Raw genomic sequence first — 12,267 nt, 5'->3', positions numbered from 1 at the left:
TTTTATCCCTATTGCTCCTCTCACCACACGTCTCCCCCTCTTGGCTACGCCCCTCCCCCTCCCCCCCCAAAAGTTCTGAACACTGTCTGGGCCCGTGAATACATTTTTTATTCATTGCACAAATGAATGATCTAAGAGCTATTAAGAAAGAAGAATGTAATCCCTGTGTAGAGAACTGGGGGGTTTCCTTGACAACAACAAAAAGACAGCAGGGAATGCCCATGTTTTCTATGAATATGCAAGAAGAGGCCTGGCCCAGCACCTGGAAAAATTTGTAAAGAATTCGTAAAAAGATCTTTTCTTTGAAACAAAATTAAATTGGTAGTTATCAAAAATCACAAGCCCAATTTTCACACATGAAAAAGAGCAGAAAGCTAATGAATTCTACATGTAGATACTATAGAATCAATACTATAACTATATTTAAATTTTAAATAAGGGCTGCAGCTGCTTCTGATTTGCACCCAAAATGGCATCACCCTAGACAAACACAATCCATAGAAGATTAAAATTTTAACAAGCTCTTGCAGTTAAGCAGATACTATAGTATAATTATATTTGGTCCCCTGGTATTAATCATCTTGAATTTTAAGATAATTCCATTTTTAACCTATTTAATACAAAACAGTCTAAATCTTCCTACATTTAGAAGTTCAGAATGAAATAAGTGCTGAAGCTGAGAGGGAATTAATTTGTACTCAGTCATTGCCACGTGCCAGGCACTGTGCTTGGTGCTTTCTAGTCACTTAAGGAGTGTTAAATGTGCGATGTGTCTGCCATCATGACTGGCAAGCCCTGGAAGAGATCCTTTCTCCTTTAAGCAATCTGGTGAGTTTGTAGTAGTAGCGTGTATTTTTAATGATATAACAACTGAGGTCTATGGAGATCAAGCAATTTACTCAAGACCAAACAGATCACAAATAACAATGTTGACCATGAACCCAGGTCTGTTTCCAAAGGTTCTTTCCACTACATCAACTGCGTCTTCCATGTATCCCATGGAGCAAACCAACTACTTATCCGTGGTCGTTCAGAATATCACAGACAGAGTGTGCTTCAAAAATCCAGTTCTAGTGTAGTACTTAGTGTATGGCAATTATTTGACTATTTGTTGAATACGTGTATATTATATATATGTTTGGATACATATATGTGTTTATATATATATAATCATCTTTTTATTTCATAATCCCTGTGGTTTGGAAAAAAGTATAGGTCAGAATTTAGGAAATATTATTCATTTTATACAATAATCACCACTACATCCATTTTACTGGCAAAAAATTCTGACAGAAAATTTGAGAAATTCCTGGGTCCGCATTGCCGAGAATCAAAGGAGAGACTGACTCTAGATTCCCCAACTTACAGCACCTGCTTCTGTAATATTAGTGATTCAAATTTCACTTGAATTAAGATATCATAAACCTATAGATCACCATTTAGAACATGCAGCCCACTCTTTAAAAAGTAGTTTTCTGTCATTTAACTTTACAAGTGTGTAACTCTGAACCGTGATACTACATAGGGATGTATTTTGAAAAGTTCAACGTTATTTAACTTACAGAAGACACTATCTTTATCAAAAAGTATCAATCATTAAAAAACAGAAAAAAGTGAGAACAATCCCTCCTGAGGAAGTTGCCTGAATATCTCTGGTATCCATGAATCTGTATAGGTTTCTAGGTGAATCCTAAGAAGGCATTCATCTTCTGAAGGAGGGATGCCCCCACTCTGTCATCCCAGCCCTATCTGGAAAAATTCCTGATTGTACTCGGGGCTCCTTAGCCCCACTGGTGAGCCTCTGTTGGGAAGCAATTGGCTAATGACTAGTTTCTGGTCATTTATTTTTGATCTAACCCTCCAACAAGGACTAACTTATACATCTTCCTCCTCATGAATCCCCTGCCTTCATTGATTTGTTCTTTGCTGACCTCATCTGCCATTCACAATTAGTACCTCATACCAAGTGTGTAATTATGTTTCTGTACCGCAATTATATTTGATTGTGTTAATATTGGCTCCCCAAAATGCATTTAAAATCCTTGGGAGCAGGGCCTATGGTTTATGTTTATTTTGTGCCCCTTTTAATTCTGTTAAAGAACAAGGCAGGTTGTAGCTTTACCTGAAGAGAACCCTAGATTGACCGCACTCTGCTGGAAGACAGTGTATGCCTTTCTCTAGCGGTCACTGCCAATAAGAACTAAGTGGTATCTGCCTTTGGTTAACGCCCCACCTCAGTAGTAGTTTTGATAATAGCAACTTGTAATCGCAAATGCCATTTTCAGAAAGAATAGGCATTGGTTCATGTTAGGAAGAAGACAACAAGTTCCTTTTAGCTATCTACAGAACATCTCTTTTATTAGTAAAACTCAACCTGTGAGAAATACAATTTCAATTTCTTAAATTTTTCCTTGAGATTAGTGGGTTAATAAAATATTTATAGAACATTTAAAAATTTGAGAGTTGGGCTTCCCGGGTGGTTCAGTGGTTAAGAATCCGCCTGCCAATGCAGGGGACACGGGTTCGAGCCCTGGTCTGGGAAGATCCCACATGCTGCGGAGCAACTAAGCCCGTGCGCCACAACTACTGGGCCTGCGCTCTAGAGCTCGAGAGCCACAACTACTGAGCCTGCGAGCCACAACTACTGAAGCCTGCGCACCTAGAGCCCGTGCTCCACAAGAGAAGCCACCGCAATGAGAAGCCTGCGCATCGCAACAAAGAGTAGCCCCTACTCGCGGCAACTAGAGAAAGCTCGGGTGCAGCAACAGAGGCCCGACACAGCCAAAAATAAATAAAATAAAATAAATTAAAAAAAAAAAAAGCTTAAAAAAATCGAGACTCTATGTATGTTTGTACGTGTGTCTCTATGGGACCGTATGTGTTATACATAGAAAATATTTCACTTAGGAGGACTTTGTAAACAAAGGTAACTTTTAGTCTGTAGTGCAGTGTTAAGCTCGTTAATAATATAGAAACAAGGTGAATTCTGTTTTTCCTACTATAGAAGCGAAAGGAAGATAGACAGTCTCTTCTTTTTTCACTATTTGACTAATAGAAGAACTCAATCCTTTTCTAGACAGCCAAGAAGAAATGGGGGAAGCCATCCTAATTCCCTGCAGAAAAAAATGTGCTTCTCTGGAAGGGAGCCACAGCTGGAGCCCAGCAAAAGGAACCACTCAAATGTGCAGGCACCCGCCCCATCCACTTTCAGGGAAATGCTCCAAAATTCTGCAGGAGAGAAACAGCCCAGAATCAGAGCTACTGATTTCAGCATGCTGTTCTCTTGCCATAGCAGGTAACTGAATAGCATACAGTGCCCCATATTAGCAGCAAACTAAATATAAGCCATCTGCTTTTAAACCAATAGAATGCCAACGAGAAGCCAGTCTTTCCAGAGTCTATGTTCTTTCAGAAACTGATGGACAGGGTGGCACCTGAGCCAATAGAGAGTCATTATTCCTGTGAGTTCATCAGGGGAGAGAACTGCCTCACTGCAAAAATGCTCCAAGGAGCGCCAAGACATACACCAGTGCCAAAGTGTCAGACCCAGTGTGCCTCCATTTGCCCATCTGCGATGCTTTCCCTACTTGCCTCACAAATTATCTCTGAGGTTTAAACATGATAAAATATGTAAAAAGTGGTCTGAAAGTATCAAGCTCTAAGTGTGAGCTTGATGACTTTGCTCTGCACATACTCTGAAATGTAATTATCTATGATTTTGATTACACATAGGTATCAATAAGATTGAAGCTAGATTTGCTTAATTTGTTTTATATGGGATCATACAGAGTTATTCAAGGGTAAAAGTTAATAAATGTGTATCATTATAGTGATAGATAATTAGGCCAATTTAGAAAATGTTTTTACTTAAAAAAATCAATTCATTCAGGAATTAAATGTTGCTGCTTATTTTGAATTACCTACATGTTATCATTCTCTTTCTAGCTGTGTTCTGAGGTACATGTTATTTTAGAAACTGTCACTGGGGGTGAGGGAGCGGTCCCAAGAAAGTGGGCCTCCTGATACCCCCCTCAAACACTAACCAAAACAGCCACTCTTTTTATCTACTCAAAATATAGAGGCCCTGAATAACATTTTATTTGAAGAAAGGAATCTGATCCTATAATTAAAACTCTGAAAATAATTTTCCTACATAATAAATTCTATAAAAATGAAAAATGTGATTTAAAAAAATTATATGAGGCTATCTTGGGCTACTATTACCTTTTAAAAAATAATGATTGTACAATCAATGGTATAAATATTGGCGTTTACCCAGATTATCCCCTGTTCTCAGAACTAACGTCCCTTATTCTTTACCCTCTCCTCAACAGCATCATATTCAGAAAATGAATCTTTATCTCTATATACATTTCTCGAATGTACAAACAAAAATGCAGATGGGATTAATCATATGGGAATCATTTCTGAATGATGTCAGCAATAAAGTACCATAATTCTCAATAAGGAAACAGAGCAAAATGAACTCTAATTTAGAAGCCAAAATTATTCTTCTCAAAATCTCATTAATCTTTAATGCCATTTCATTAATAATTTTATCAATATTTAATATATATATATCATTTTAGTTTAATATTGGCTAAATACCTGTCTTACACTTAGATTTGGATAGATATAAATTATAAAACTAGCAAAAAGGAACACCTGGCAAGAAAATAATAACAAGCAGGCCTGACAAATAGTATGTAGTATACCCTTGTTTAAAACTTGTTTAAAAAAACTAATAAGCCACCTATTTTCAGGTTATAACCATGAACATTTGCATAAAATGTTAAATATCTGTACACTTCCACATTACTCTCTGAGTTAAAGGTACAGCATAGCAGTTTTTTAAAATATTCAGAATCCTGTTACACTAACTTGTGACATTTCAGATGATTTCGAGGAACATTCTTTAAAAAAAAGGAAAAAAAGTCCAGAATTGATAAAACTCTTCCTATGCCTTTAAGCTCTATAGACTTCATACATGTTCACAAAGAAAACCTTTCAATAATTTTTCAAATGCAGGTGTGCAAATTACTCCTGAAATAGACAGGAGTCATATTTTCAGTATCCCCTGAACCACTGTTAAACCCACCCTATAGCATTTTTCAGCTCATAAAAGTTTTATGAACTGAAAAGTTCCTTCAGATTTTGTTTCACTGCTAACTACAGTTGCCCTCTAGCAATAGCACCCTAAGTTGCTATTAAGATCCACTGGAACAAATATAACATAAATATGTCTGCATAGCATGTTTTGTTTCATAATAGTAAAACTTTTTTTTAAAAAATCAAGATATATATGACTTGCTGAGTGCAGCAAAAAAATTATGAATGCCTTGGTTTAGTGTAGCATGCGTGGTATTTTTGCTTACTTGAATATACAGTATGTGTAGAGTTCAATTTTATGTTTATGAATAGATTTATATAAATTTGTACATGTACCAAGGATTTTCCAGTTACGAAAAATGTGCCTTAATACATAAAAAGTTTGGTTTTCCAGGCACATATGTATTTTTCCTTATTAATGTACACCTGCCCTAAAACTCATTAATTTAACATCTGCTTTAGGGTTTGCCCTTGTCAAAATGAAAAATCCTTGAAAAATTAAATTTCTCATAGGAAACAAATGAGTATAAGTAAAGCAGTTGGATCTGAGTCAACCTCATTGTCTTATCAAGACAATAAACAGTGTTTTTATTCTTAAGGAGAATGGCATATATACAGCACACGAAAAAGCCAGATAGATGAGGGGGCCAGGGTGGTGGGAAAGAGAGAGAGATGGAGGGAGGGAACTAGATAGAGACATGTCCTATCCTCACCCCCAGACCCCACCCCACTCACTGGAACCCCATGCCGAAGGAGATTACCAAGTATTCCCTTTCCACAGAGTTTTCTGACCCATTGTTATAAACGCTGAACGAAAATTAGTTTGAAGGGAAATCGTGGTCACATGTTTTAAAAGTGGAAGAAAGAGAAGGAAACACCTAGTTGTGTTTCCCAGACCCAGCTGAATTAAGCTGACAATTCAGATAAAAATACACACTTTGTATAAATGGTTTCTGAGTTAGGTTACTCAGACCCTCCATTTCAAGCAACCATTTATAAACTTAGATTTTGTTTTTCCCTGATGACTGCCAATTCTTCCACGGAGATTGACTTTCACTTTTTCCATTTTGTAATTTGACCACCCTCACCTGAACGTACAGTTTTCCATTTAGAAGAGTTTTTAAATGCAGAACATTTTTTTACTGTTTTCTGTATCATTTGATTCAATGCAGTATCTACACTAACAAGAGAGTAATCTAAATTGGGAAAAACTTCTGTATAGTTAGTCATTCAAGTATTTTTTTTGATTCTCCAATTAAGCGTTCATAGTAATCCCTATATGCTTCTCTTCAATTCTTTCTTTTTCACAGTAATATCTTCTTGTCACTTTTCCAACCCTACTAACAGGAATCCTCAATCCCACTACTTGGCAGCTCGCCTTCTCTCTCCAACTCCAGCTCCAAGAGGCGGAAGAGGAATGTAAGACAGAAGAAATATGTTATGGTTTCCAAGAAACGGCATTATAAGCAGGAAAGTAATGCTCCAATCCTGGCCTCGTTCAGCGGTATTGGGAAGTGGAGATTAACGTCAATATTCTGGGAGTGTATTCTCTTCTCTGCTCTTCACTGCCCCACACGAACTTTGACACTGAGAAAGTTCTGGGTGATAGAAGCCAAGTTACCATCTAACAGCACTGGAAGCCAGCTGACTTGACATTAGAGCCACCTGTGTTCCCAACAGGTGCACCCCTGAGTGGGCTAATGAGGGCAGCATCCCTCTTAAGAAAAACGACACCTTGAGGGGTATAGCCCAACATTAAGAGAGAAAACCTGCTCAAGATCATTCTTCTAGCCTGACTTCTCAGAGCCAGGTCAAGGAAAAATGAGTATTTATTCCTTTAATCCACATATTAAAACTAAAACACAGCAACTTAACTAAAATCAATGATCTTAACTTCTAAATTAAAAAAAGACAAACCAACCTGAATAGATCTATTGAATTGCACACACCATGTATTCGCAATTCAGCTTACCGAATTTAGAAGATAAAGTGGACTGACCTTTAGGAAGGAATAAGTTATGTTTGATGATAAAAATTGCAAGTATTAATCAACGTAAAGAAACAGCTTTTAAGAATTTTGCCAGAGAGATATTTAAAATATTTGAACAGAATAGAAGGCACTGTGAATATTCCTAGAGATAAAATAATTAAATCATAAAATAAATAAAATTACAGCTTGGTTTTTAGAGAACAGAGGTAAGGCTGACATATCCACTTTCTGAAATTATATTTGACACAATAGATGACAGCATTTCCTAGAACTGAGCTAGACTGTATTTGTTCTAAATACGTAAAGCCTCATTAAAATACCCAAGGACAACAGCTTGAAAATATGTTGAACTTTCTTTAAAATAACATTTAAACTACAGACCCACATTACCCACCCCAAAAGTTGTATAATAAACCTGCAAATCATGGAAGAGAAAACCCAAAACAAACCTTTAGATGTCTTTTTATCAGCCCTAGGGATATGTAATACGGTTTTAGCTGTCCACAGTGTAAGTACTGAAGGTTAATAGTTAAAGACCAATGGAATGTTAACACAGTCTAGTACTACACTTGAGTAGTAACACATGGAAAGACACTGAAATTAAAACATTTTGTTCTGCATGTTCTGAAGTGATGTAACAGTGATGATTTGGTTATATTAGATGACAAAGCAGGGCTTCTTATGACTTTTAAAATAAAATAATATCTAACATTCTTCCAAATTGTTTAACATATTCTTCCAATTCTTGTACAAATACATGAAGCTAAAACAGAATTTTTTCACACTCCAGTTATCTTCTACTGGCAGCATTTGGCATGTTGATATTTTTTTTCCAAAAGTAATTTTCAAGATAAAATGCTGGTTGCCTTGACTGATATGTCTAGAAAGCAAAGACTTACCTGTCTTGTTTTCTCTGACCTCTATAATATAAACATTTATGTCAGGGTGGAATTTTGTCCCTGCTGAGGGTTCTGGAGTGGAAAGTGCCTGTGGTCTGAAGGCTTCTTTGCCTTCCACAGTGGGTGGTCTTGTTGGCTGTGTGGCGGAAGGAGTACTTGAAGTTGTGAAATATTCTCTATCAATATCTGTTTCTGTTTCCTTGGCTACAATATCCTCAGGGGTAGTGGGAGGAACACGAGATGTTGATTCTCCAATGATTACCATGTCACTGGTTGTTTCTTCATCAGGTTCTCTGTCAATGAGAGGCGGCTTCTCAGTGGATGCTGAAGATGTGTGAAGTCTGTCTACTGAACTGAAAGCAGTAGTGATATCACTTGGAGCCGTGGCTGTAATTGTTGAAAATACTGGGAATTCTGTGGCCTTGGGCTTTTCGAATAACCCTGAGCCTAAATCAGTATAATCTAGGGATGTTTTCTCTCTTTTCTCAGTAGTGGTTTCTTCTATAAGCTGGGTAACACCGGTGCTAAAAGGTGATACAAATCCCCTTGGACTGGTACCTTCTGTTTCATATTTTTGTTCAGGCCCTGGGCTTAAAGATACCTTTGGCCCCATGCTTGGTATTAGTGTTACCACTCCATCTGTTTTTGCTTTGGGCTCAGTGACAGCACCAGGTGGATAAGACATACTCTGCTCAATTTTTCCAGTTGGAGTTGTTTCTAAAACTGGGACTCTCTCAGAACCTATCACCAATCTGTCTTCAAAGACTGTATATGCTGACCCATCGCTCTCTTGTTCATCCAAGGGTGTTGTTGTCTCCTTGGCTGTGTCAGCTGTAGAACTGGGAGGAGGAACTGGTTTCTCTGGAGTCTCTTCTTTCCATGGAAACTCTTCCTGAGTTGTTTCCTGTGTAATTTCTGTTGTTGTTCTTATAGTTTCAGGATAAATAGTAGCCTCAAAGTGAGTCTGATCAATGACATGTATGTCTTGAGAGGGTTCACCTAGAACTTCACCTTCTGATGGAATGGAAGGTACCAACACTTCCCATTCTGCCTTGGGAATTACAGAAAGAGGAATGGTATGGGAAGTGTCTACATAAGTAGTAGGCTCCTGGGTGCTACTATAATTAAAAAATGCCGATCCTTCCACATCTGAAGTGTGTGTAAATTGTGGGACAGTAGATACAGGCTTAGAGACATCCATATCTTCTCCTTCATCCAAAGCACTTCCCTCTATGGTTGCATGAACAACTCGGCCTTCCGTGCTTGTGATAGGAGAAACTCTTTCTTCAGTCGTAGAATCTCTCAAAGTTGACTTTTCTGTGATGCCAATTGATGTAGTTGGCCGAAAGCTAACTGTGAATTTTTTATGGTCTGTTGTGTCTTCCTCAGTAAACTCCTCTAATGGCTTTTGAGTACTATCTGGGATACGAGCGAATTCATCTCTTCCATCTTCAGTAAAACCTGGGATTTCTTTATCCTTTCCACTCACTCCCATAGTGGTGAGTAAGGCAGGGGGCAATTTTGGAGAGCCTGCATGTTCTGTGGACCCTAAAGGCGTTGATGCTGTATTATCTTCATCCAATGACCATTTTGATATAGTAACCACCTCCACATTTAAAGTGCTTTGGGTCAAATGCACTGTTGTAATACCCTCATCATACTTTGTGGTATCTTGATAGCCATCTGTTTCTAATCCATTTGGAGTTGTCGTAAAGTCTTTCTCCGCATCTGTTGCCTCTGCCGGTGCCACACTTAGCTTTGTTGTTGTCAGGGCTGGGGAATCAAAAGATTTGGTCATTCCCACTGAATACTCTGTACGATGAATTTGCTCTGAAGAAGCTGTAGGGAACTTCATTCCAGAGAAGCCTTCTTCCTCTATTTTTCCTATAAATGAATCTTCGGTGATCTTTTCTTGTATTTCATCATCTGTATAAATAACTGTTCTCATCTCTGGTCTTAGTGTTTCTGTTCTTTCTCTTCCTGTTTGTGGAAAGGGATAAATAACTGTGGATGTTCCCTCAACTAGTCTTTTATCACCAGAATAAGGAAACAATTCTACTTCATTACGATGCTGTGATGGGAAAGGTGTGGTGGACATATACTGGTCAAGAAAATCTTCAGTTATCCTACCATTAGTTTGTTTCTTTTCCCAGTGGTCCATGGATGACCCATCACTGTCGGGCATAGTTACAGGTGAAAAAATCGTCGATGCTGAGACTGACTCCACCTCCTCTAGTTGAGTGCGGGTGGTGTCTTCTGAAGTCTTTGACACTGTAATGACCTCAGGCATTTGGCTAAAGACCGAGGTACTCTGACCAGATCTAACTGTAGATGTTCTGTCTTCACCATCATCTTCTCCCAAGGTGAACCCATAGTGGCTTGTGGTCACTGATTCAGAGACTGTGCTTACTGCTTTCTTTTTAGTTTTGGATTCCGGGGTCATTGTTGTAGATACAAATGGCGTTTCAGGTACAGTGAATTCCTTGGAAGGAATGTGCTTTGAGATTTCCATTGATGTTACCAAGGGACCCACTTCTATTTGTTCAATTTGTGTAACTGATTCTCGTATTTGTATATCTTCCTTGACACCATCCCATGAATCAGTAGCATGATGGAAGATGACAGTTGTACTTTGGGGCACTTCCTCCTTAATTTCAGATATGTCTGGCTTTCCAAGAGGTCCTGAAGCAGAAGGTGAGTAATAGTCCATATCCCAAGGCTTCTTAGTACTCCCATCAGGTGCGGGTGATTCTGTGGCTATTCTGTGTGTGATAGTTAGAGGTTGAACTGTGGCTTTCTGTTCAAAATTGGCTATATTTCCCACAGGAGGGAACTTTGTTGTAATGACAGGTAATTCGGTGATTAAAGGGACTATTGGTGTAGTTCTGTCGGGTCCCATTTGTAGTTCTTCCGATAAAGTGGGTGAGGCAGTTTCTGCAAGCATATTCAGTTCGATGGTTGTAGCCTCTGATATATTCTGTTTAGCTAGAAAAATAATTTCAAAGAGTTGATTAGACAAGTCACTAATAAAAATTTGCACGTCCAGTGTGTTTGTTAAGTGCTGTTGTGTACTTTGGGGTGACCCCAAAGTGTTTTCTGATGGAGAGGAGTCTAAAAACTATACTTAAATTAATCCAAAGACAGACAATTGAACATTTAATCATCACAAATTGATCACTTGTTTTATATTGAAAGGGTTAACACTGCTTTTACCCATAGGTATGAATGACTGTTCTTGGCTAAGGGAAGTGAATATTATGTAGTTTTAAGATAAGGAGAAGTTAGACATAAATAAATAAATAAATGCAGAGTTTGGAAACAGTAGGTACGTTATTTATCAGAAACTACAGCACCAACTTGAAGTCTAGTAGGAGAACTTAGTGCTACTATTCTGGAGGCTTCTGTCTCTAGCTACATAATGTCTCTAGGGAGAGGGAGTGCCTCAGATTGCAAAACAACAAAAAAGCCACATCAAACGTACCCGAGTTACATATCAATGATTACATTGTCCATAATGTGGAGGCTTTCATAAAAACAGGATATTAACACCACTATTCACTTGATCCCCGGTGTTGGACATTTGTCTTCATATTCCTTTCAAGTCTGCAGAGTAGCCTTGTTTATAATAAATAATAAAATGCCTCTGGCCGAGGCTGCTTGGCATTTGTTGTAGTTCTACATCTTGTTCTATGTTCTACCCATTATGTTTGTAACTCTTAAGGGTCTTGGTTCCAGCCTTACTTTTAGCAGGAAATGCAAACATAGAACAGGAAGTAAAGTACCCACATGATATATTTTAGCTCTGTAATTACAAATCACTGGAAACAACCCTGAGCATCAGAAAGAATGGGCTCAGGCAATAAAAAGTAACATGTCATCATAAAATGCTACATTATAATGCCTCCAGATTTACAGAGAATGGCCTGGCCTGTTTAAAGAAATTTAAGTTGTGTATAAAAGTGACAGTGTTGTAGATAAGATTCCATCTCAACATAAAGAAAATGCAGCAGCTTAGCACATAAAGATTTTGTTATTCTTTTTTTTAAAATTCAAATTTTCAAAAATCAAAAACTGATTGCCACTAGACTCAGAAGGAACTGATCTGAGGAACTCTGTAGTCATTGTTTTGCTACATCCTGTATGATTTTAAACTAGTTGTACAGGTAATGTCTGTTCCCCTGATAAAAGTTGTAATATCTGTAGTATCTGTAATATCTTGTGGCTTACTATTAATAATCCCCAAACCAGAGTCCTTAGAAAACAAAACTG

General features: G+C 37.9%; 1 protein-coding gene across 3 annotated transcripts in view; it reads right to left on the bottom strand.

The window, feature by feature from the left end:
* Window positions 1-12,267, bottom strand: part of VCAN (versican) — a 113,488-nt gene that overhangs the window by 53,302 nt on the left and 47,919 nt on the right. For 2 of the 3 annotated variants that reach the window (XM_007107162.4, XM_007107163.4), the window contains one exon: window positions 7,999-10,983. The exons of the other annotated variant lie outside the window; for it this stretch is intronic. In XM_007107162.4, coding sequence (XP_007107224.2) covers window positions 7,999-10,983 — 2,985 coding nt within the window. The remainder of the gene's footprint in view (window positions 1-7,998; window positions 10,984-12,267) is intronic. 3 annotated transcript variants of the gene reach the window in all.

This window comes from Physeter macrocephalus, chromosome 8 (genome assembly GCF_002837175.3).
Source record: "Physeter macrocephalus isolate SW-GA chromosome 8, ASM283717v5, whole genome shotgun sequence".
Classification (NCBI taxonomy): Eukaryota; Metazoa; Chordata; class Mammalia; order Artiodactyla; family Physeteridae; genus Physeter; species Physeter macrocephalus.
The sequence above is the reverse complement of the archived record's forward strand: the minus strand, read 5'-3'. Positions and strand labels throughout refer to the sequence as shown.